We start from the raw sequence: 26877 nt of genomic DNA, 5'->3' as shown, positions 1-26877 counted from the left end.
GTCGCGTAGGGTACACGAATTACAGGAGTCGTTTAACGAGACGATATCTCACGATTTGATGAACGATTTCCGAGAAAACAAAAACTCTTTCGGCGTCGCGTTCTCCCCTAGCACTGTTGCTTCAGCCTCGATGAAGAAACGCCAAAAATAACTGGTCGAAGGAATCGGGCGAGTTTCATCGGCAAAGGGAAAAGAACTCTACCGTGTTATCGGTTCTCGACGAGAAGCAACGAACAACGTTATCGTATATTAATCGCGTTATTATTACGTCTGCGATTTTGTACAATACGTCACCACTCGCACTGTCACTTCACCGTTTACTATGTACACAGCTTTCATCGAGATAGGCGTGTTGCGGTCCTCTATTTATAGCTAAAACACTTACGCATATACATATACATGTGTGTAAATATATACAAAAATACAAAAAGGGATATTGGCACACTCGAAACAATCATCATGTGGCAAGCGAAGCGTATCACATCGTTTAAAATTGTCCGACACGTTTTTCCTCAATTACACGGCTTCCTGAGTATGGGATTGGCAGTTTACGTTGATGCAGGATTTGGCAGTTCTTTCCAACATTGGACCTCCATAGCGGTGCGCCATTTATATAAACAATGCACCGCCATGTAAATATTCGATTCAGTCTTAATATAGAGATAAATTATGCATTGTATACACCGATTTCTATTATGAACCGTTACAGAACGCTCTTACAAAAAAATACAGGACTGCATCTACTTGATACTTTTAAAAACAATTTACACAACATACTCTGTAAAGTTTCTCGTCTTTTGAAAAAATCGATTCGGCTTGTTTTTTTTTACAAAATATATATGAAACTACATTTCTATCATCGCGAATATTTACTTGACTTTCTTGAAAATCTTAAAATTAACGTTTAAGTACTAATACATTATATACATGTTTTTATCAACGATTTCGTTTCTCCTGGTGTTTACAAGTTCTATAGATTTTAGAGATGTCTCGGATACAAAATATGTTTTATACGAGCTGCAATCGATTTCAGCTGTATAGTGATTAAACGTATCTCGTCAATTGAGTGTGGAAATCTTGAAGGCAGACGATCAACTGGCTGAACGTTGGTCTCTCGTCCGCGGACATTGCCCAACAATAAGCCATCACAGCGAACAGCTCGTCGGGACAATTTATCGGTTGTGCCAATCTATATCCATCTCTGAGGTAGGAAGCCATTTCAAATGCATCGACTTCCACATACGGTTGCTGCGCCAATGTCGTGAGTTCCCATAATAAGACTCCAAATGCCCACTATAATATCAATAAAAATATATAATATTTTTCTTTCACGCTAGTGAATTTATACCAAATTTGTAATAAAATTTAAGTAATTTAAAACGACTATGACATCAAAGCCACAAGAAATTTGATACAAGATATTTTTAATTATAAATATTATACATTATAATAGTTAATATCTAATCAGTGTTTACATTTATTTTTCCATTTGACTGTAACAGGACTATTTACTTTAAAACTATGTACATTCGTGATAAACAGGTGTACTCTTTTTTATTTTTATTTATCTTAGTTAAAGATAATAATACAAATGAATTTACACAGTTTAACAAAACTTCCAGTTTCCACCGAAAGCAAATTTACTTACCACATCAGATGCAGTACTGAACGTTTTATTAAGCAAACTTTCAATAGCAAGCCACTTGATTGGACGATTCTCGTTGTCGCCGAGGCAATGATAATCTTGCGGAAACAGGTCCCTGGCTAGAGCGTTGTCCGTGATTTGAACCCTCAGATCATCGTCAACGCTAAAAAATATAACGTCAATCGTTAAATGCCTTCGAAACGCACGAAACGCTCATATAAATCTCGAAGGTGTGAGGCACGAGGAGCACGTAAAATACGCGTGGCTCGGTTTAAATTTGTCGACCGGTACGCGTGGCAATGCAAAAAGTCGCTTGGAATGGAGGCACCAGAAAGAGTATTAAAGTCATCTGCACAATACGAACAGTAGCACCGAGTAATTAAACAGTCTCGAGCCAACGTATTTATTCCTAATTAATGCCGCACGGCCAATTAATTTCGTAACGAAACGTAACGACCTTAGCTTTACGACTCTTCGACTGATGCTTCGATAAAATATGCAACGCATAACCTATAAAGCGTTCGGTGTGATGCTCGCGCATACGATCGAAAAGGTGGGAATTCGAATTTCCATCTTAATTAGATACACGTGAAAAATTGTTGACGCGTGAAATCTGGTTTATACATAAATAAAAAGTGAAACGTTTACGTTAGGAGTAAAGCGTTAAATAATTCTTCTCTTTACTTACACGCAATTCCTGGCGGCCAAGTCTCTGTGCACTAGTCTCTTTCTGTGAAGATACTGAACCCCTTTGGCAGCTTGAAGGGCCATTTCCACGACTTCTTGCGTGGTGAGTGCTCTCGGTGGCCCTTCGCTGCTCAACTTGCACCTCAGTAAGAACCTCTTCATATTCTTGTAACCAGTGTGCGGGTACAGGAGAAAAGGCGCGCTTCTATCTTCGATAGAGACACCCAAAACGGGAAGCAGAGCTGGGTGACTCAAACCGTACAATGCTAAACCTTCCCGTAACAGGAGGGCAACCTTCGAAATGAAAATTAAGGGGCACGGTTAAATAGGGAGCGTTATGAAAAAATTTTTCTTAATTAAATTTTCGATTATAATACATTTTTAAATAATTTTAATTTACAATACCTCATGTATGAAAATGTTTTATTAATACTTTGTTAATTTATTAATACACGTGATACCAAAGTTCGTTTGAAAAAATCACTTTCCAAAAAGTGATTTTTTTTTTAATTAAGGTACTGAAACGGAGCAATTAAACGAAGAGAAAGATTTATGTATCTAGTGACCTATGCAACTTGTAGACCTATATACAAGATATAGTTCGCGTGGTTCACCATATATGTATATTTATCAAGATAAGAATATTAATTTATTCGTTATTAATTTTTTGAAAAATGTGAAAAGTAGAACTTTCAACAAAGACAATATCACAAAAATTTATCTCGTGTAAGTAAATGAATCTCGTGTAAAGTGTAATAAAAATTTAGTTAACAGGAGCCAACCATGTAAAAATTACTACGCGTAGAAATAACATACGTTTCATGAAAATGTATTCTTAAGGCTACATGGAAACGTGTTCATTAATAGTCGTTGTCAGAGAGAACAGAGAACATAATTTTTGATTAAACATACCGTCTTTAGCCTACAATTTATACACTGTTTCCCCGTACAATTTAAATAACATCTCCTACAATACGTGCTACTACGTTCGCGCTATTTACACGAAATGGACAGGAAGCAAGTGGATAATTATACGATGATACTGCACGAAACTAATTGCAAGCAAGTTGAGAGGAAACTTGGTATAATTTCATTAATAATGTTGAAAGAACAGCAGTTAATTGGCAGGCGAAGGAAAAAATACTTACTTGTGACTGTGATGCATGTTCAGCAGCAGTTTTCACTAGGACATCCCTCGGGGAGGACGCACCCTCCTCGTGATAACTGCCTCTATACACGCGACCAAAGGTGCCTTCCATTTCGATGCTGAGAAGGCGTACCCTGCATCTGTAACAAGTGCGAAACATGATTACTCCAGGATTCGTGACTGCAGTATCGACGGAACCAATAATTATTTCGTACAGACTCTCGAGTCCTCCTTTACGAAATTATTGGGAAGCTTGGTCGAGTATCGAAACGGAAGCAGACCGAATAATCGAAGCAGGTTAGGGCACTTGAAACTTTTTTACACATTCGTGAATGTGTCTCTTTTCGTTCCTTTTTCTTTCCCTCACTTTTTAATCTGCATGGAATGTGGAGAGGAGAACGAATAAAAGGTGCTCGAGTATTCTCTTCTTTTTGGTCACTTTTTAGGTTATAATTGCAGCATCACACGTATCGAAGATTATTAGTTAAATAAATTTCTGCATTTCTGCTTTCAGATTTCTAGAGAAAGATGGACACGTAAAAGACTTATGAAATTAAAGAGATCTATAACAAATTTTCAAAATGGTGAATTGATATAAATGATAAAAATACAATAAGCTAGCAATGCTTTAATAATTTTTATTTTAAAACTCTTAAGGTAAATGATTAATAAAAAGAAAAAGAATAAATCTGAATAATTTTCATTTTAATTCAATCTCTTAATAATTTGAATACCTTTTATGGTACATCAAATGCATACCTTTAACTTGCACAAAAGCAGACATTTTTATTTCATTTGTAAAGCGATCTACTTTATCAGAAAACAGGAGTCAGATTTCCTTTGAATCTCCCCTTTAAGTTATCAAGAGGATGGAATTCCTTTCTATTGTTGCATTTAATTTCCCGACCGATTCAGAATATATGCAACCACTTAACCTCAAAAAAGAACATTTTTTAAATATTTTATATCGACGCTTTAAATATTTTACCATACAAATTAACACAATTTACATTTCTTTCGTTATCTTTCCAATTGATTCCATTCCCCAACAATCTCTTTAAACGAAAACAAAGGTTAATTGTCGAATCTATTAAAAGCCCAATATGAAAGTCTTTAAACAATTTTTTCCTTTTAACACTGGAACTGCTGACTCGTGTTGGATATCTGAACGCTCTATATATAGATTCCAATAAGTAATATGATAAAAATAAACTGTTTCTATCTGAGTAAAAGTCGAAGTTACTTTTTTCAAAAGCGGTAGCATATTTTCATTAACTGGAGGAATAAAATACTCCAGAACAGCCATTTTAACTAGCTAGGTAGTTTCAGTGTTAGGATAGGCTGGATCAACAATTATTCGGTGTAAGACTGCAATTTTTAGCTGACATCGCGTTTGCATGTAATTATTAAGTTTGCATTATCAGAGATCTCTCGCTTTCTTCATTCTCCACGCCAAGTTTCAGCTCAATATCTCACTTGTATCATTAGTTTCAGAAACTATGGAACGGTCCTCCATTGTCAGAGTACATCACAGAAGAGCTTCTATCCGATTTTTATGGTCCCAAGGCACAACAGGGACCGCAGTCTATGGAAAACTTGCAGCATTGTGTGAGAGTATACTACCACAGAACTGTGTCTATGAATGGATGGACAAGTTCAGAAATAGACGTACAACGAAGACCTTCCGTCGATGAGCAACTTATGGTTCCATGCATACTTGGCTTATCTCTCAAGCCATAGCAGAAGTCACAAGACAACAAGACTCGTGCAACCATGAGTTAAGCGCGTTGAAAGTCGAGTGGACTATATTGAAAGATAGGGTAGAGATATATAGCTATTAATACGGTACATTAGTATAGTTTAGTATAGCTTAATAATTTTCAAAAATGCATTAGGAATTATTGCCTGACTTTAGTAATTAAAAATATATTTACTGAAATTGAGGAAATTTTATGTACCTTTGAATCGTGATTTCTTGAATCCTTTCGTGCAATTCTCGACTAGGTCGATCATCTAATCTTCTGTAAGTAGAAGTCGATGTTGCAGAGGCAGGTGGAGGGGTCTCTGGTGACAAGAAGGTTTGGGCAGGCCCAACCCCGGTCCCCCTCTCCACACTACACGCTGAACTGAGACCCCTCGACTCTCTTAAAAAAGGAAAAATAACAAAATTTTATATGAAACTAAATATTCTATTAACTTTCTTATTTATCGTTTTAAAAATATTCTTTACTTTATGCCAGAAAGTCTTCGAATTGCTATTTTTCTACAACAAAAAAGCTAATAGAAGTACAAAAGGCTAATAGAAAAATAATTTGTCGAATTTTACTAGTGAATTTTAATAATAATAAACTAACAATAAAATTAAAAACTAAATTTGTCAAACTAACAAAAATAGTAACAATAAATATTTAAGTTTTATTTATTTCTAAATTTATTAAATATTAATACTTAATTACTTATAAAAATTTAGCCTTGCAAGTGAATAATATAAATATTAAGGCATTATTTAACAATTCTCTTCATTATTTAATTTGGTTGTATTAAACAATTGTATTAAAGGCTGCAATGAATTAAATTTTTAATAATTAAAATGTTAAGAATGATAATATAATAGGATTAAGACATATATTTATATATCTATTGGCAACAACACTATTTCGATAAAATAGATAAATTTTCGAATAAATTCTGCCACAAACATATTAAAAAAGTTAAATTAAACAAATTTTTCAGTAATTTTGGTGTGATATTCATCATAGTCTTTAACCCTTTCACGAGTAAGCGTTCCGGCAGCTTCAAGACGATTTTCCATTTAACTCACTAGCGCCACCACGGCCTATATCTGCAATCACCATTTATCGTACATATCATATACACCGTTGAATTATTTTCTAATTTTAACGATATAATCGTGGAATTTTCTTCTCGCTATGTGTGTTATACTGTCTGTACGATATTGTTGTCACAATAATTTGTTGTCACAAATTATTACTCGTGAAAGCGTCGAGGACGAAAAATGATGACGAATATACACGGTCACTGAAAGTACATCGCTTACTGAAGGGGATCACGATGTCTCCTGGTCTTTTTGTCACGAACGTAGTAAGCAATAACGAGGACAAAAATGGCAGCGATGAAGGCACAGGCGCAGCCAATGGCAGCATAAAACACTTGTCCACCAGAAGAGGATCCGGAAGCAGCGACGAGAACCTCTTCCGCTCCTATGTTACTTTTATCCTTCAAGCAGATCTTTTTTCGTCTGAAGTCCAAACTGGTCGTATTTCGTCTCGACAACGAGACATTTATTCGAAGACTTAGGTCAACTTCCGCATCGTAAGGACCACAATGCAGTGCCAGGGCCCAAGTCTGCAGTCCACCAACTGGGATCTCACCGGCTTGAGATATGTTCAAGGAACTACTCAAGGCTGACGGATTGCTGATGTCCACTGACATTGTGTACGGCAACTGAAAATTTGGGGAAATTTGGGGAATTTTTATTACCGATTTAGATATATAACGAAGCTTAATTAATTTACCAATTAGCTTATTAAAATAGAATATTGTTAACAAAAAATAAAAAATATCAAAATAATTAGGGAAACAGAATATTAAATGAGTTTTTGAATTTTGAAATATTTTAAGAATTCTAACTCTGGGTCAATCATGATAGATATATGTTAAAGGAAATATGTCATTTATATTCAGCTTATATTAAGGGAGAATTCTTATAGTTCGACTTAAAAAAATCAATTTTTTTTTACATTTTCTTAAAGTATTTGCTGTAAAAAATGTCTGTGTAAAAGGATTTGTTTGAAGTTATAAAATTGGTGAAATCATAGATATTTGAAGTGCGCACAGGTATCGTACAATAAGTAACGAAAACTTCAAACGCGTTTTTTTCGAAATTATCTGATATCTTTTTCTATTTTTGTTTACCACCCAAAGGACGAAAAGCACAAGGAAAAGCGATATTTAAATTTCAAAATGCTGCAATTTTTTTAATTTTCGAAATTTCGATGTTTCGGTGGTGCTTTTTAGTTTTTTTGTTTCAGATAACCAGATACATCTTCATTATAAGAAATGAAATATTAAAAAATGTAAAAACATGTATAATGAAGGAGAAAAATCAAATAATAATATACATTCAGTACAAGCAAATGAAATCAGTAAAGCGTAAAAATCACAGAAGCGAAGTATTTAATGCTTTATACAATATTTTCATACATCTAAAATTAAATTTAATGAAAATAAAATTACAACTTCCACACGTTCGCTTAAATTGGGATAATTAATAAAATTCTGATCTAAATTCAAAGGTGTATGTATGTTTTCAAATAGCTCTTAAATATTTTATTATCATATTAATTTTATCCTGTTATTACGTTATATTACATTTTTATTATATATTGAGTCGATTGTGTCAAGTAACTGATAAAGTGATAATCTCAGAGCAATGCTATACATATACAATTAAAAATTTCAGCAATATCAAACTTCATTTAAATTCTAATAACGTTGTGTCCTGCGGATAAAAAAGATCCCTACCCTCGTGGCGAATCGGCAAAGTAAACAAAAAAGACTGTCCATCCACGCGACGAAATCGCAATTTCACGTACCCCAGCACAGTCGGCTAAATGAACACAAATGAACTCGCATTTCCGCACCGAGTCACGCGTTTACGCGCACCTGTTCCGAGCGAAATGTGCAATTTCCCGGCGGATCCATGAACCAGAGGAAAAAAGCCGGGGGAAAATGCAAATCACTGGAAACTCTTGATCTACATAGAAACGACCGTCCGCGCGAACTGGTGAGAGATAAAGAATATCTAGACGGAGCGAGATAGACAGAGACAGAAACAGAAGCACAGAAGGGAGACAAGGAGAAAAATATTCGTTCGAAGATTACCGAACCTATCCGACAGGAGACGGATAGGAGTATAAACAAATGGAAGAAAGTCGAAGGACGTAAGATACGATCTGCTACTACTTGCTCGTAATCACGCGAACATTGAACCTTCCTATAATCTGAAACGTAGCATTCTCAGAAGACAATTTGCGCCCAGTGGCGGGCAAAGTGAATCTAGAGGACCGCGGGCGAAAGACGGCTCGCAGGGTGGGGGGTATACGAAGGTAAGGTAGTGGGAGAAATAGGAGAAGGGCGAATGCTAGAGTGGGGGAAGCAGAGAGGCTAGACCAAAGAAAGAAGAGCTCGGTTATAGTCGAAGAGCTCGTGGCTGATTACCAGCCCGCAATGATGATCGGTTTCCAACTAGCCGCGGAGAAGGCACCTCGTCAACCTGCCCAGCTTGTCGCTACCATGCTACACTCTGAGCTACACGCTATAAGCTGTACCCTGTATATACGATATACGCTGCTTCAGCTTGCGGTCTTTTATGACCACGAGCGACCAACTACGTGCTGACAGTGAATGCCTCTGTAAACCGGCTAACCATTCGACTTAAACTGTCAGGAATTTTTTATCGTCTTCTTTTTTTTGTTCTCCATTTTCTGAACGCCTCAAAACAACCCGAGACTGCAAGAAACCCGCCAAACGACGCGGCAGCGTGAAATTTTACGGACGTGCGCTGGTTCAAGAAGATTCTTTTCCTAGAATCCTTCGTAAATATTTTACTTGAAATATGCCACTCGACCATCATTCACCGTGGAAACGGGAATATAGTATTCTCTGAATCGATAAACGGAATTTGCATTTCTGGATGGCCTTGTAAGCGTTGATATTTTGAACATGATTGAGTAATCATAAATTAGCAAGTTAAAGTAACGGGACCATAAGCGAGTCTTCGCAACTGCATTTTTATGACTCTGGGAAGAGATAATTTTGAAAATTTCTTAATTCGTTCGGTGAATTTATTAAGTATGTCTTTTCTTTCCCGAATACATATGGTACATATTTTGTATAATAAGATACTACCGGTATTTTTAGGTTAGAAAAATTGAAACAAGTTAAGAAGGGTCTAATTGGACATAGAAAACCATTTTCATTTTCTTCGAATCTTGTTAAAAAGAAATTATTTTTTTTCTTAAGGTTAGGTTGATTGACATAACAGGAAACCTACTCTTAGAGTTATTTCTTAAAATCAGAGGAAGTATTTTGAAAAATACTTGTAAAATACACATTCAGTGGACACATTATGGTTTAAGGAAATAATATTTTTCAGTTTCGATATAACGTTATCCGTGTCTTTGAATACCATCATTTCACGATTTAATATAGTGGTAAGGCAAACGCTACATTACAGTACTTTGAATACTGATGAGATGGCAATAAATTTTGAAAAGGTAAACGTCAGTTAGGAAGATGTTATTCTATAAAATTTGCAGCATCATGCAACCTGATTAACATTTTCAAACATTTAATTCAATTTCTATAGAACTAATGAATACTATATCTATTTTTATACATAACTCTAAAAATTTTGTGCACTTTTGACAATTATTTTTTGGAATAACTCATTTCAAAAGTACACTCTCATAGTTAAAATTGTGTAAAATTATATAATTAATATATAACTTTATAAAATTATTTAAAATTATATAAACAACTGATATTAATAGTAATTATTTAATTATTAATATTTTGTAAATTATAGACAGCCATTTTCATCTCCATATTTTATTGAAAGCAAATGCTTCTATGATAGGAAAATCAACATCTATGCAATTGTAGACTTTTAAGTAAATGTTTAATTATCTTGTTTAACAAGATATCACATATAATATTTATAAAAGAAAAGCTACTAAATCAGACTAAAGTTCTAAAAATACAAAAAATTATTGTAAATTATTTAATGGCCACGCAAACACATATACAGTCCTCATATATTAAATAAATTAAAAAAAGAAACAGATTTAATTTTGTTCTTAAAATAAGTATTATGTTTGGACTGTTGAATAATATTCTTGTTATTTTATATTTAAAATAACAAGGATTTAAAAAATGCAATTTTGTTAGTATATAGTTTTGCACAAGTTATCCCACATTTATCTTAGTCTAAAAATATATTCTTTGTATCCATAATCCATAAATTTTCGTTTAAATGGTATGGCATGAATTTGTCGAAGGGATGGTTCGATGGGGCTCAAAAGTGGTCAGTTTGATTGGCAGGTAGTCGGTGTGCCTAAGTAGCATTCGGGACACTCGGTTTTGTCGCGAAGGTGACGGATGTCTCGACGCTGGTCATCAGTCTCCGGCTTTCTTCCTCTCCTTCCTCTTCCTTCCATCGAGACAACTCGAAGAAGTGGCTGGACCACTTTGTCCTACTCTCGGATCCGTTCCTTTTTTTTCTGCACATCGTCGACGAGTCAATCCGACACCGTGCCGCATTCTGTCCACTTTTCGCCGCCACTTTGTCAAAGTACCATCGTCCTCAACGAGAGAGGATCGGCAAAAAGCATTTTCCCCGACGTACTAATAATTCATTCGTCACCGCACTTTCGATCGCTTTCTACGCTTACTCATTCACGAGTAATATTTTTCAATGTCATGTTAACCTAATCGGAAATGAGATAAACATTACACATAAATATAAAAATATAAATATAATAAAATTTTACAATGAACATTAAAGTCGTATAAATAATTTACAATAATTTTTGTATTCATATCGTATTAATTAGCTTTTAAACCTTTACCTTTTCCGTAATTATCCTAATAATTTTGTATTTGTCTTCTTATCTTATTTTTATCTTCCATGATTGACCAAAATCTTTAAACTTTTAAGTACATATATAAGAATTTAAACAATGTTACCATATTATGAAATATATTCACACATTCCTCAATAATAATGAGATTGGCAATAATTTAAGAAAAAACTTGTCGACTTAAAAATTTTTAATTGTCTCCCTGTGTCCTGATCAAAAGTTACAAAAATTCAATCACGTATTGTAACTATACAATAAGAGAAAAATAAGGGACATAACCTTAAAAAATTTTAAAGCATTACCTTCCTTAGAAATATATATATCAATAAATTCTATAATTGTCACAGTTTTAACCAATGAGTCATGTTTCTCAGCTCCATACTGATTTCACCAATGTATTATTAAAAATTCTTCCAAGAACGCAACGATTTCAACGAAATTTCATTGATTGAAAAGTTTCTGGATAAATTTATTTCCCGCGAGGAATACCTATAGAAGCGCGGCGCCACTGGTCGTTGGCACGAATCTGGGAAACGGGAAGGAGCGACATGCCTCGATAATCTGGATAAGTACGTCTCGTAAGCGCGCGAAAGAAACGGGGAACAAGGAAAGGGGAAGGGTTTCGAACAGTTGCCCGGTGACCGTTCAAGCTTGAAGCGTCTCTCATCAACGATTCAACCGACAGAGTGCTCTGGCTGTAAGATCTCGCGAAGACGTTGGATTCCTTCGTTAACGAGCGAATTCATCGTGCTCCGCTCTGGGTGACTTTGATCCACCGTGGCGACCAAGTCAAAGAAACGTAAACGGGAGGATAAAGCACGCGGAAGATACGAGGGCCAAGGATTTTAAGAGTCGGTAGCACCGCTTCTTTTCATTAACGGTTTGCGTTTTCTTACGCTTTAAAGTCCGCTAGCTTTTTAAGCGCCTTTCCTTTTTCAAGATTTACGTCGTTTAAGAAGAATCGTTCCGGTGAAATTACATCAAAGGCATAGGCGTCTTTGTAAGACTTACCGGCCTGCCGGCGAGATTTTCCCAAGTGAAATGCAGCTTGTGAACTTGTGCTGGCACAGGGACGACGAATTTAATGGCATACTCGTTTATAACGCCTTCTCTAACGTAAAACAATTCCGCCTGGAGACCTGCAACAAAACAATGAATACTTTATAGATCACAACTTTCGAACTGTTATTAATAGACAGTAACGTGGGAGTGTAAAGGAAGTACCAAAATTTTTATTTCTCTCTTCCAGGTTATTATTACATTTATACACAAATATTTTAAATAAATTTCTAGATATCAAGACTTTTGGTATTATGCAGTGTACGTTATTTAATTTGAGAAACGTACCATCTCTTTTGAGGTTATTACAGGATATTGAGGTTAGTACTGTTGGACAGAATTTTTATAACATAAATAATTTATATAGGCAATTTTTAATGACATGTAGTAAAACTATTATGTTTACTACAGTATATACTAATTTTCTATATGGATATTAATTACTAATATTACAAAACTATTCATTTGAATTAATTTAATTAATATTAATATAAATTATATTACAGAACTATTTGCTGATTTATTTATTGATATTTTGTTTGATTTTAGGTTACTCAGGAGGTGGTATAGTTTTGAATTCCTGGCGTAAATTCCAGCGATTGCAATTAGAAACATGGTTTCATGTTCACGAAACATGAAAGGAATGACGTCATTACGAAAAGAGGGTGAGACTGTAGGTGGTCGATTTCATGAGACTATCAGGTATACGGCCACAAATGATTCACAGTGATACATTGGTTTTAATATGAACCTTTGCGTGTGTAGTTCCCACAAATTCATAAGGAGATATAGTGTCAGGGATAGTATAATAATTCTGTATAATAGTAAAAATAATTTAAGTACAAAAATGTAATTAACAATACTATAGAAAACTTCTAATTAGTTTTTTCATATATTGTTATATCGAGATGAAACAAATGTCATTGGAGAAAACGCTAAATTTCCCACCAGTTATTATATTATCAAAAATAAATAATAAAATTTACCTGGCAAAAAGAAAACATTTTTAAATAAATATCGTGTCTCCGTTATCAATATTGAAACATTAATGAATATATTGAAAAGTACAATTAAAATTGAAATTAAATTATAAAATTGTACTTAAATTTAGCAAAAAATTTACGCTGCTTAAAATTTACAGTGTTTTTCACAGAAAAATTAAAATAGCCACAGAAGAGGGGAGAAATTTTAATAAATCCATGAGGGATATTTTTAAACTAAAAATCCATTTGTCGGTTGAACAAAATTAATTTTAAAATCCGCTGCGATGCACAAAGGCTGTATTTATTAATTTACGAATGAAATGGCAAACACGCAGAATGTAAAATTTTTCCAATTAGACATGAAATAGGTGTCATAAAATAAAACGGTGAAAAAGAAATTAACGAACAGTTAGATAACGATAAAGAAATGCATTACCGTCAGTGCAAAGTGGGACAGTTGATTGCAGCTGGACGACCGGTATAGAAAATAGACGAGAGAGATTACCTTTAATCGTTAACGAATAAAACACGAAGAAAGTGCATCTTTCTGTGAGTAGCCAGTTATCTACCGAGGGACAGCTAACACAGCGTCCACGGACCACGGTGGGAGTAATCGACTGCTCAAACGCGAATACAAATCGTGTGAACCGAAGCGGAACAGAGGAGGTCCTACTTCGCCTTGCGATTTACCGAGTGAGAAGAAATAAGTAATGGTGGTACGAACACATTGTCTCGAAAAGAAGGTAGTCTCGCTCTGCCGATTTAGTGGGCTTGTTATTTTCTTACACATATTTTTACAATGCTTCTATGAAGTTTAAAGGCACATTGAAATGCTAGCCTCAGTGCCCCCGTGCCACTTAAAAGTGAATTACGATTACGAGGATTTACACGCGCGACTATAGATGGCAGCACTTGAGTTTCTCCTAATTTGTTTCCATCTCTTTTTACCTTTTATTGCTCGAGAATTCGTAAAAACGGTGAACTCGGTGTAAAATATAACGATGCAGAGTTTGTATCGTGACTGAAACGTAATTAGTTTTATTCATTCATTGAGAAATGAAATGAAAGCATTTAAATGCATTCAAATTTATTGCTTTTATCTAAATAATAACAACAATAATAATATAATTATTGTTATTAATTTTAGTGATGTAATATTATTGTTACTCGTGAACCTAACCTATTAATTATACACTTAAGAGTATACGCCTATTAGACATCATAATAAATAATCTTCGCAAAACTCACAACGAATTATTTTATAATAATCGTAATAAATCACGTATTTATTAAGTTCGTTCAAAGAAAAATTTAAATATCTTTATTTTTGACAACACCTAACCAACAAGTAACGACGCACTAGATACCCAGTCCTAAAATTCTACAATGCTATTTTAAATACCATTGGTACCGTGAAGTAAGAAAATATTCTCCGAACGGTTCGATGTCCACAAACACTGCGGCACCTGGATGTTACGCTACCGAGTAATCCGCATTCAGAAGCCACAAGGTTACGTGGGCGAGTCAGCAAAGGTGGAAGATCGGATAAAAGAAAAAGATAAAAAACGAAGCAGTGGTGGGGAAGACGGCGTAGGAGGGAGAGAGACGCAGGCATACGTCGTGTACTCCCTTCGAGGGTCTATGCTTGTTGTATCAGATACGACGGTTAACGAGGCACGAGTTGGATTTTTAAGTCACCCGAAGACAATGTGCCGTAGCCCCCACAATCGTGTCTTTGCTTTTGGTCCTTCTTCTTCGTTTACCGTCCCTTGCCCCGCGGCACCATCGGCCTTCGGCCTTTACCGGTTTTCTGCATCAGATATCGTATGCCCACGACCTCAGCACTGGCTATTCCTTCGAGCCAAAGCTCGCCCGCCTTTCCCTCCTGGGGACCCGAGCACAGTGTCCGTCGTAAAAAAGACGCGGGATACCCTGCAGGATCCTCTCAGAAAATAATTACCTTCGGATCCTCGAAACCACGCTGAGTTATCGCCGCTAAAAATCGAATCTCCGTCCCCTACGAGTAGGACACTTTTATAGATGTTCCGAGTATTGATGATCTTGACTACGCCAGGAATTACCTGAGTCATCGGTGAGAGACTCTTTGTTCGTTCGTTCGGAGAATAAAAACATTTTTCCGTCGGCGAGCCCCGCTTCCTAGAGAAGTCAACCGCAACGGCAGAAGACTCCGATACAGTTTTTCCCGTCACAGCTGCAGTTCCACCATTGTTGTGCTTCTATCGAATACATTGAATATCTAACCGAGAGATGGCAGGACGTGCTCCCCTGTTTAACCTGCGGTGCTAGTCACTGTTTGTCTAACCACTCTTTCGTTCATCAGGGGGCAGTTTCGACGCTTGAGCACGTCAGATGATCATCGGAGTGAATCAACTATTTTCTTGTTTTACAGATTAACGTAAATTGAATCTCGTTACCGCCTTTGATATTTTTGAAGCATTATGTGGGGGATGTTATCTGGTTTTCGTTACTTAATTTTGAAATTGTAAGTTAATTGTAATAGCATGTTTTAGAATCTTTTCTTTGAGGTTATGGAAGCATATAGTTGCTTTGGGATCAAATTAAAGTGGTTGTATTTCTGGCATATCAATGCAATTAATGTTATTAGATTAGTAGGTGTAATATTAATTTTAAATGTGTAATATCACAGAAAAATTGTGTAATTGGCATTTATATAGGAATTTTTCTCCAAACTTGATTAAGATTAAAATAAAAATTTATAATAAAGGAATATGACCAATGTTTAACTCCTCCTGTTATAATTTGTTTTGATAACTGGATATTTTTTGTTTTTACAACTACAATTATTAATAATTTACATATCCTTCTTACTTAACTTTTATTGTTATATTATATTACTGTTATAATTGCACATTTATGTTTAGAATATAGAACACTAATGTGTAACGAACAACCAGAAACTAATACAACTGGAAACAATGCATAATATAAAAATTATTAGTATATAAACATTCATTTTTATTTACTTTATATGTTTTGCTATACTAACACTATTTTAACACTATGTTTTCAATTTTTCAATATAGGTAATTTCAAACCAAAATAATTAACCTTTACAAATTTATCTAAATTTCATTGCCAAAATAACTCTCTATATTCACAATAAATTCTAGGGCCAGAAACACGATATTCTAAATTTCTCAAAATTCTGATTCCAAAGCGTTTGATCTGTTTTCAACTCTTCATGTTTTAAATAAATTTCTATTTCTTTTCAGGTGTTAAGATTCACATCTAGTCTTCTCTATAAACCATGACTAATCATCTGACCAGTCATTTCAACAGCCATGACAAGTTCAATGCTAAATTCCTTCACCTGGAAGGTAAAACATTTCAAAACAGAACCCACTGAACATCAAAACATCACAGGGACTCTTATGTCGAGTTACATTCAACGTTCTTCATTTATTGAAGAAGAAAACAGAAAATAAGTAACCACTTGAATTACTTAAATGCAAAATATAAATTACAAGAATGTTTGAGAGTTTTATTTAATATAATCAGTAAACAAAGTTCTTTAAAATGAGTAGCAGTCGAGGAACTGCCCTGTGAAGTAAATTTCAAACAAAATACTTAGGCTAGTAGGGAGTTGTTGGCAACAAAATTGAAAAATAATTCGGAGTGCAAAGGGTTAAGGTACGGGAACCACGTGTTCCACTCCGTCACTGATCATTTCTCATTAATACAGATAACCAGTAAAGCGAATCATCTATTTCTTCTGAGGACCTAGCCGTGACCTCGTTACCGGTACAGATATTCTTGAAGCCCTTATCTAGTCGGGGCTTCTTTCACGCATTTATGCGGGAACTTTGCACGCGGGTAACCAAGGGGTGCTGTGTACCAAAGATCCTTTGATGTCTGGTACGCCTGCAGCAGGCCAAAGTGCAAGCAAGAGCAGTAAAGGGAGAAGAAAAAGATGAAGGAGATGCGGTAAGGGAACGAAGGAGAGAGAGAGAGAAAGGGGGCCCTTTCAACGAAGGCGTCGACCCTCGACAACGAGTGCCAGACACAATTGTCACGAAGGGTTCCACGGCACTTCGAACCTTTCCTCTTGGTACATGTACGATCTCTAACTACACCGACCGACGCGCCTACTAGGAGAACTCTCAAACTGTTACGGAACCCCCTTACCAGCCTGCTGACACCCGGAAAACGTGCGGGATCAAAGATAAGGAACTAAGGAAACTCTCAGACGGCTAGCCGGTTCGGTGAACCTGCGCGCAAACAGATATCGATCAACGATATCTGCAAGGCGAAACAAAGGTAGAAAAGACCCCTACGAGACTTCTGACGTTGTTTTTGTTCTTTGCTTTCGACCTCTTTGATATGCTTATTCCGTGCTCCACAAAGGGGTGAGCTACACCGCGAGAATAGAACCGAGGAAACAGGGCTCCGTGGGTCGCGTTGAGGACCGGCTTGCCTGTGGCTTGGTTACTGTGATCAATTCTGATAGCCTTACCCCTTTGCACCGATTGTCAGATTTATTCGCAGGTTTCATCTTTTTCTCGATTTTATTGTCCGAGTGGTGGATGATAAATGGAAAAGTTGAATTTTAAGGATATGATAAGTATTTGTAACTAACAATGTTTGTTTCATATGTTTAGAGCGAATGCATTGTAAGTCTTGGTTTTCCTGGCTTCATAGAGTAAGGGTTAATATGGTGGAATATAGATTATGCAAATTCTTATATAACTGATCAATTGTTTGGATCTAGAGTGCATCACTTATGAAGATATGTAACTTAAATTGAGAAATTTAAATTAACCACGAATTGGAAAATTTTTGTGCTAAACGTGCATGTTTGAATACAAAATATTTGGAAATGATGCGTAGTATTGGTCGAAAATACCATTACTTAAAAGATAAGAAGCTCTAATATGATGTTGATTCATTTTCTGTTACCTGTGGCAGTCTTAAGACGATGTTCCATTTAACTCACTAGCGCCACCACGGTCCATATCTACATTAAATATCTTTCTTACTTCCTTCTGAATTAAATATAATTATAATAAAAATACCGAAATTGAAAATACCTATTTCACAGGTATAGTGCAATGAATAAATCACATATTAACTAATAATATAGAAGAATAAAATTAAGATATACTGTTCTAATACATCAAAACATGACAACTATGAGTTTCATACAATTTTGGACCAAAAAACCATAAGTACACAGCCATAAATAGTGGGACTCTTTAGGATTACTGAGGTTTGAAACAACCAGCCTTTGAATTCCATTATTTTGACTGGCTTTTAGTCTCAGAAAAACGAAAAAATTGCCACCTGTTATGTGTCAAGTATTTATTATTGAACAGGAGACTCCTAACTCGCGAGCAAAAGGATGAATGGCGTCGAGTTTTCGGAGACTTTATGGGACATTTAGAGACACAATGGTCGAACAAAATGGTCGTCGTAGGATATCGGAAATAAAAGAAAGAGATACGGAGCTTCTCAGACGACGATCTTCAGCCTCTCAGAGTGGCCCACTATTATGGCGTACCGAGCAGGTATATACAAGCTTCCATTTCTATACGCCGTTTCGGGATATTATGTACGAAAATAAACATTTTCAACATTTCGTAAGGGAACGAAATTCTACGCACATGAAAAGGAAATTCTGAAGAGGAAAAATTACCGAAATTTTACGCACCGTCACGCTTCGCCATGTCAAAATAGAGCTTTGGGGTGGCTCGGAAAGCCGGAACGAAGGATGAGAAGTTAAGCTACGGGGAGAAGAAAAACATACATATTCCTCGTATAACACCGTTACTTCCTTTCGTTGCATAGTGAAATAATTTTTGTATAAAAATAAAATATCCAAATAATATTCCGATATATGGAAACCTAGGACTGATACAAATCAACATTAAGAGATTAATAGAAAAATTAATATTATATGAAAACTGACTTTTTAAAACACTTTTTGATTTAATTCGGGATCTCATATTATTTAAGTACAAAATTCTTATTGTTTTAAGTTCGTATTTTGTATATAAAAACACTGGGCCATTTATTGCAAAAAATGATTAATTTAAAAGATATTTTAATCGACCAAAATTTTGTCCTATCTGTAAGCATGATCTATTGGTAACTTAAAATAAATTAACGAATGGTTCTTTAGTTTCTTTTTCTTTTTAGGTTTTTCTCATTAAAAAATGTAACCAGAAAATTACAATATTTTACTTGCAATTCTAACATTTAAATGCCTTTGATGATAAATTTCGTTCCCCAAAGATTAGTAACTTTCATATTTTTGTGAATCGTCAATTTCTACTATAAAATTTCGCAAAATCATTTTCTCTCTTTTTATTGAATACTATTTAAACGTCCAATATATTCGAAACTTAAATTTCACCAGTTTTATTCCAACTTAAAAGTCTCAGTACTGCAAACCACCATATTGGGCGGCCATATTGGACCGCCATCTTGTTACAACTTCTCTCTTAGCTTTTCTATCAGTGAGAAAACCTGGAAAACCCTGCCACATCAACCAGAGAATTCCAATATTTGTATTAACTGAATAATTATCTTCGTTTTCCATAGATTAGTAATTTCTATATTTTCTCGAATCGTTAATTCATACCATAAAATTTCACAAAATTATTTTCTCTCCTTTCCTTAAATACTATTTAAACGTCCAATATATTCGAAACTTAAATTTCACCAGTTTTATTCCAACTTAAAAGTCTCAGTACAGCAAGCCGCCATATTGGGCGGCCATATTGGACCGCCATTTTGTCGTAACTTCTCTCTTAGCTTTTCTATCAATGAGAAAACCCTGTCATATTGACGTTTAGTACACGTATCAAAATCCATCCTGATATTTCATCGGCGAATTTGCAAATATCCAGCATCTTGGCTCGCATCGTTGAAAAAATTCTCACATGGAAACGTGCGAGCGTGCAACGGAATACCGATCAGGTAAAACAAAATGAAAGCCCAGGACAAAAACTGTCTTCTCTAACTGTCACGCTGAATTCAAGAGCCTTAAAGGTGCTGAATCGCGTATACGCGAGAGACAAAGGGGCATGGAAAAAAACGTGGGCACAAAAGAGGCGAGATAGGGTAGAAAAGAGCGCAAGAGTGTTCGTTTCGCGAGGCGCGAAACAGCCGGCAAAATTTCGCAGGGCACCGTGTCCCCCGCTGTCAAAATACGGTATAGAGGCGAGTTGACGAGCGAAGCTCCAAGAGTCGCGGCATAAAGGGGAGCTGAAAAAAGGGCCCGCTGAATTGCGGGCTAGCCACGGGGGCCCGCTGGTCCCGGACCCAGGGCTTTGGGTCAGAAACCTAACACCTTTGCAGCGCAAAACCCACGGTACGCTTATAACGAGATCCATCCCGTAGCGAGGCCTTTTAAAATGAGATGACGGCGGGTGGCTGCGCTACGAGGGAGGAGCGTGGAAAGAGGGAAAGGCAGAATGGTAAAGTGCAGGTCGAAGGAACAGGAAATATTAGATTTATACGTCGTGACGCCTGCTTACAATGCACCCGCTCCGATTTTTCTTCCATCCCACCGCGATTCTGGACACCGACCTCCTTGCATGCACCACCGACCACTGCACAATGAGTATTCACGGTGCTTGGGTACGAGGAGTTAGATCTGCTTCGTTTGGATCCATGAGATTTCAAAGGCCGATGGGGAATTGGCCAAATTGAAAACGGAGATATTTTAATTCGAAAATTTTTATTTTTGTCGGATATTTGTTATGTACGGGGAGTATGTGATCTTAATATTTTCAGGACTATCAAAAATTGAAATGGAGAATTGACCAAATTGGGAACTGAAATATTTTCATTTGATAATTATTCGTTTTTAGAAAATTTTGAAAACTGAAATATTTTAATCAAAAAATTGGTTGTTCGTAAATTTTTATTTTTCCTAGATATCTGTTATGTACAGGGAGGTGTGATCTTAATATTTTCAGGACTATTAAAAATTGAAATGGAGAATTGACCAAATTGGGAATTGAAATATTTTCATTTGATAATTATTCGTTTTTAGAAAATTTTGAAAACTGAAATATTTTAATCAAAAAATTGGTTGTTCGTAAATTTTTATTTTTCCTAGATATCTGTTATGTACAGGGAGGTGTGATCTTAATATTTTCAGGACTATTAAAAATTGAAATGGAGAATTGACCAAATTTTGAACTATAATATTTTCATTTGATAACTAATCGCTTTTAAAAAATTTTGAAAACTGAAATATTTTAATTAAAAAATTGGTTGTTCGTAAATTTTCATTTTCCCTAGATATTTGTTATGTACAGGGGGGGTGTGATCTTAATATTTTCAGGACTATCAAAAATTAAAATGGGGTATTAACCATATTGGGAGCTGAAATATTTTCAAATCATTAGTACTTGTTTTTAAAAAATTTGTTCTATTTATAGAACAAATTTTTATTTGTATGTATTTTTATTTATATATTATAATTTGTTCTATTTTCTATTATATCTATTTTATATTACGTGTATTATAGATTATTATCATAGATTAGGCTTCCACGTATTATGGGACTTATTTCACGAAAAATGGGACTTTTGAAAATTGGAATGGAAAAATCGGATATTTTAATTTACAAATCAGTTATTCATAGACCTTTTTATAAATAATTATTATTATATTATAACATCACGAAGCAGGTTCCCCCCGAAAAAATGTGATTTTCGAAAAATAAAATAAATCACTTGAATTCGAGATTGAAATATTTGAATTTACAAATCGATTATTTTTAAACAACTTTCTCTGGAAATATTCGTTATAAGGTTTCACTATTATGGGGAACTGAGCTCTGAAAAAGTATTATTAAAAATCGTTTAAAAAATTTCAAAAATTAATTAATTAAAAAATTATAAAAAATTTTATTAATATTAAAATTAAAAACATCGTTCAACCAACCAGAATTTGAACAAGAAACGAACATCCTTCTTAGACCTACAAGAACATAGATCCAAATTCTAGTTAGACCCAGGATCATAATAATCAAATAAAATTTATAATTCCCAAAAAAGTATCAAAATTCTGAAATTCCTGACCATAAAATTTTTTCATTTTTCAAAACGAAAAGTCCAACTAGCTTCGTACTTCCTTTATTTCTGTATCAAACACAGGAGTCTATTTGTCTCATCTTCACCCATGACATGTCCTGAAAAATGCTTAAGAACCTAATCGAAGGAGCACCGTATTTAAATCAGTTATGCCACAAGAATTTTCACAGAGATTCGAACCCGTCAGTTTGATCCAAATCCAAGCTGACTTGCAGCTCAGCTCGTGAAACCAGATAGAACCTGGACAGGAAGTAGGCTCGTGTAAGCACCTAGGTCTAGTCAGGCCCAAGACCTAGTTATACATAGAAGAGTGGTCGAAGGCGATCGATGATTTACGAGCAATTTATCAGAAATCCATGAGGGTTGCCATGAGAACTCGAACACGTCAGGCCGATCCAAAAATGATCCGCGAGGCGAGGTTAACGACCAGATCAGGCAGCTGGTACTCGCCGATACCTCGACACGCAGCCTCGGGAGATCTAATAACGTATCCATGTATGCTTGTACAAACGAGCTCGCAGTTATATGTGCATGTGCACGTATGTATATGAGCGCGTGCTGCCGCTGCATGGGATATTTTTCACTTTCGCCAGCGCGGGCAAACGACGTGGGCGTGAGTATATACCCCGTGCACGTATGCAAGCTCTCACCCACGTGTGATCCTCGTGTTCCACGCACACCCCTATAGGGCGTCAGCTTTTGGACACTTTCGTGGATACCTTATAGCCCATTATTCTCACGCCTTCTGAGATTACTCCGGGCTGCAGCTCAAAGTTTTCTGAACAGACATGTCAAGTGCAAGGAGCAAGGTACGTATCGAAATTGAGACCAAGTTAGGAGATCTACCGTCATAGTTCGTGGTTAATTAGGTATTAGAAAGTACCAAATTGCTTTCTGATGCACACTTGGATCGTCATTTGCATCCGAGTTCAAGTTGATCTCCAGTTCTCGTCATCCTAATTTACGTAAACCGTCATCATGGCACCATTTCTAAACTCGGTCAGTGGATGTGCAATTTTCGTCGTCCTAATTTGTGTAAACTGTCATCATGCTATTATCTGTGAACTTGGTCAGTGAATTTCCAGTTTTTGTCATCCTAATTTGCGTATACCGTCATCGTGCTATTATCTGTGAACTTGGTCAGTAGATCTTCAGTTTTTGTCATTCTAATTTGCGTAAACCGTCATCATGGCACCATTTTTGAACTCGGTCAGTGGATGTCCAATTTTCGTCATCCTAATTTGTGTAAACTGTCATCATGTTATTATCTGTGAACTTAGTCAGTAGATCTCTAGCCTTCGTTATTCTAATTTGCGTAAACCGTCGTCATGGCACTATTTTCGAACTTAGTCAGTATATCTCTAGTTTTCGTCATTCTAATTTGCGTAAATCGTCATCATGGCACCATTTTTGAACTCGGTCAGTGGATGTCCAGTTTTCGTCATCCTAATTTGTGTAAACTGTCATCATGCTATTATCTGTGAACTTGGTCAGTAGATCTTCAGTTTTTGTCATTCTAATTTGCGTAAACCGTCATCATGGCACCATTTTTGAACTTGGTCAGTGGATGTCCAATTTTCGTCATCCTAATTTGTGTAAACTGTTATGCTATTATCTGTGAACTTGATCAGTAGATATCCAGTTTTTGTCATTCTCATTTGCGGTCACCGTCATCATGGCACAATCTCTAAACTTGGTCAGGGAACCTCCAGTTTTCGTCATTCTAATTAGAGTAAACCGTCATCATGCCATTATCTATGAACTTGGTTAGCGGATTTCCAATTTTCATCATCCTAATTTGCGTAAACCGTCATCATGCTATTGTCTATGAACTTGGCCAATAAATCTCCAGTTTTCGACATCCTAATTTACGTAAACCTTCATAATGACAGTATCTCTGAACTTGGTCAGTGGATTGCCAATTTTCATCATTCTAATTTTTATAAACCGTCATCATGGAACTATCTCTGACCTATCTATCTTATTTTGGTATCTGCAAGAAGATTCTAATAGAATTGCACGCTACTGCAATAATCTGATTGACTATGTGATGACCTGATGAGCACTTGGATGCACTTTTATCATAATCCTCAGACCCACTCAGACAATCATGCAATTTTAACTGGTCACGCTACAAAGCCAGAATAATTAGCTCCCCCTGACCAAGTTTCTCAAAGAAAATTATAAGCATCCGCATTAGCAGCTATAATGAAAGAGTATCCATGTCCTGCACAACCCAAAATTGCTTCCAGATGAGCACAGGTCAGCAGATCCTGGTCGGTTTCATGGATATCCGACACTTGGACGTAGACGAGCGCAACAACTATTGTTTCTTAAGCATTTCGGCGCCATGCGCTGCTTTGCCGTACCTGGTCCATTTATGGATATAGCGGCAGATGTTGGGTGCGAATTTAATTCATCATCATACCAAAGAAAAGAGCACAGTCCAGCGGAGGAAGTCAACCCGCAGTTGACCCTAGTAGGCTTTAGGAGTACGCCGGGGAGATACCCGATTTGGCGTATTTCTCTTAGGCCACTTCAGGTCTGGCATGGATATGAGATCCAACCGAAGGTCTCCATGGCCCGTTCCAGACGAGCGCAACAAAGACCATGTGTGAAACGTTAAAACCACCCTCTATATAATACAGGAGGCTGTTTAGCATATATCGAACGAGAACCGTCTTCCTCCGCCAACGAGGGTCTCTTCTGAATAACCCATAAGTCCTAGGCGAGTCCTGGACGTCGTTTGTACACCCTGCCTGTGTTTCTTCTCGGTTTGTCTCCTTTCGTTACCACGGGACCGAGCCTCTCTCTGTCCCTCCACGCAGGCCATAGGTCACATCCAGGAAGGCGTAACTTCACGCGACACCAGTTATAATTCACTCTGGAGGGTCGTAAGCGAGCGTGGAAAAAGAGAGGACTAAGGGGAACGAGAGAGACCAAGTGCATGCCTTTGGGTTATTTCATCCTTTCAGCGATACTTTCCCCGGTCTTTCCGAAACTCAGACATCTCCTTAAAGGCCTGGCTAGCGGAAGGATTAAGCTACCCTTTCCGCCAGCCTATCCTGTTACTCTCAAATCCCTCATATTTTTCACTGTCTATTTTAAAGGATCTCAGTGACTGGAAAACTTTTCGTCGTTTACCTGAAAGTCTCCTTGTTAAGATTATAAATGAACTTTACACAGTTTCCTTCGTTACCAAGTACCTTTATTATATTTACAATATACATGTGTTCCTAATAGACTGGGTACAAAGTGACTGACTTAATGCGTCAGGCAGTGCCTCGCAAAAACAAAAGAAGTAACACTATTAGCTCTAACACTCATCAATAGATGGCGTCGTTCTCTTGAAATTATTATGATATTTCCTACACTCCTAATTGCCTACTCTTTTCTTTTCTAGCATACGTTTAATGCGTCAGAAAATAGTTACAAAGATATACATACAAAAAGAAACCAAAATGTACAAAGGGGTTACACATGACAATTTAGGCTATGAGATCGATGCCTCCAACACGAAGCACTGACTATCTCAAAATTAAACTTACAAGGAGACTGTAAGGCCTTCGAGTCATGGATTTACTTCAAATTTTGTAGGGTGGTAGATTTAGTTTCCCTGATGGTGAAGGATTATAGGTGCTACCACTTAGTAATTTTTAAGATATTTGCAATTCAAGGTTTATCTTAGGTTTAATTCAATTCCGTTTAGAGGGGTTACCATGTAATGGTTTGGTGTAGTGGACATAGGCCTAGTTGAATTGTTTTGCAAATTAAATTGTTTTAAAATCGATTAAAGAATTTTTGCTAATTTTGTTTCTTTCTTGTCTTTCTTTCTTGTGAAGTCATGAAATGACATTTTTCATTACAAGGTTGGGGTATTTATGGTGTCTATTTTTGTTTTAACTGTTCTCTGAAACGTGGTTTGTCGATTGGTAATTTTTCTACGTTTATATTTTCGTTTTTCAGAATTTCATTTAAATTAAATTCATTTAATATAAATACCAAATTAACATTGATTATTCTAGCAAGGTAAATTTCAGAGAACAGGTTAATCAGGTTCATCAAGTATTCTTTTAACTTCAAAAATAAAAGTGGACATTCCTCACTCGTTTTTGGAAATTGTTTTCGTTATTTTAATCACCTTTATTACAATTTTTGAATTATTGATAATCAAAGTTGGTACTTCTTATACACTCTTATAAATAATTTTCAATTATTTATTTCAATTATTCTTGCTTTATTTCAAGAAAATTTAAATAACACGATATTAGTATATATGAGCCGTTCACTGCACACTTTAATTAACTCCATAAAGCAAAAAGTGGAGAAATGCAATGCAATAATGTATATTGTTTTTCAAAATTCCCTTTATAATTTAAATCGAAATAAATATCGTAGAATGCATAAATACAAATGTAACTTTCATCTAACGGTATATAAAATTTATAAGACAAAATAGCCGAAAGGTAATCGTTAGTAATGTTACCATTTTTATGTTACTGGAAGAGTTAATCGATTTGGCAAGTGAAAAAAGTAATAAATTTAAATTTTACTAAATTTTACTTAAATTCTGATAAGACGGCACTAAAAATTCACCGTTATC

The 26877-nt window shown here is 35.8% G+C and overlaps 1 protein-coding gene across 1 annotated transcript in view; it reads right to left on the bottom strand.

The window, feature by feature from the left end:
* Positions 1-960: 960 nt before the first annotated feature.
* dnt (tyrosine-protein kinase Dnt) overlaps positions 961-26877 on the bottom strand; it is a 47565-nt gene continuing 21648 nt past the window's right edge. Inside the window, exons 2-8 of the mRNA XM_017902933.1 lie at positions 12155-12282; positions 6538-6944; positions 5438-5623; positions 3481-3619; positions 2334-2626; positions 1649-1808; positions 961-1293 (exon numbers count right to left, since the gene is read on the bottom strand). Of these exons, the coding sequence (XP_017758422.1) occupies positions 1045-1293; positions 1649-1808; positions 2334-2626; positions 3481-3619; positions 5438-5623; positions 6538-6944; positions 12155-12282 (1562 nt within the window). The 3' untranslated portion in view covers positions 961-1044. The remainder of the gene's footprint in view (positions 1294-1648; positions 1809-2333; positions 2627-3480; positions 3620-5437; positions 5624-6537; positions 6945-12154; positions 12283-26877) is intronic.

This window comes from Eufriesea mexicana, unplaced genomic scaffold (assembly GCF_001483705.2).
Source record: "Eufriesea mexicana isolate 0111107269 unplaced genomic scaffold, ASM148370v2 scaffold2087, whole genome shotgun sequence".
In the NCBI taxonomy this organism is placed as follows: domain Eukaryota; kingdom Metazoa; phylum Arthropoda; class Insecta; order Hymenoptera; family Apidae; genus Eufriesea; species Eufriesea mexicana.
Note: the sequence above shows the minus strand (reverse complement) of the source record. Positions and strands in the feature narration are given on the sequence as shown.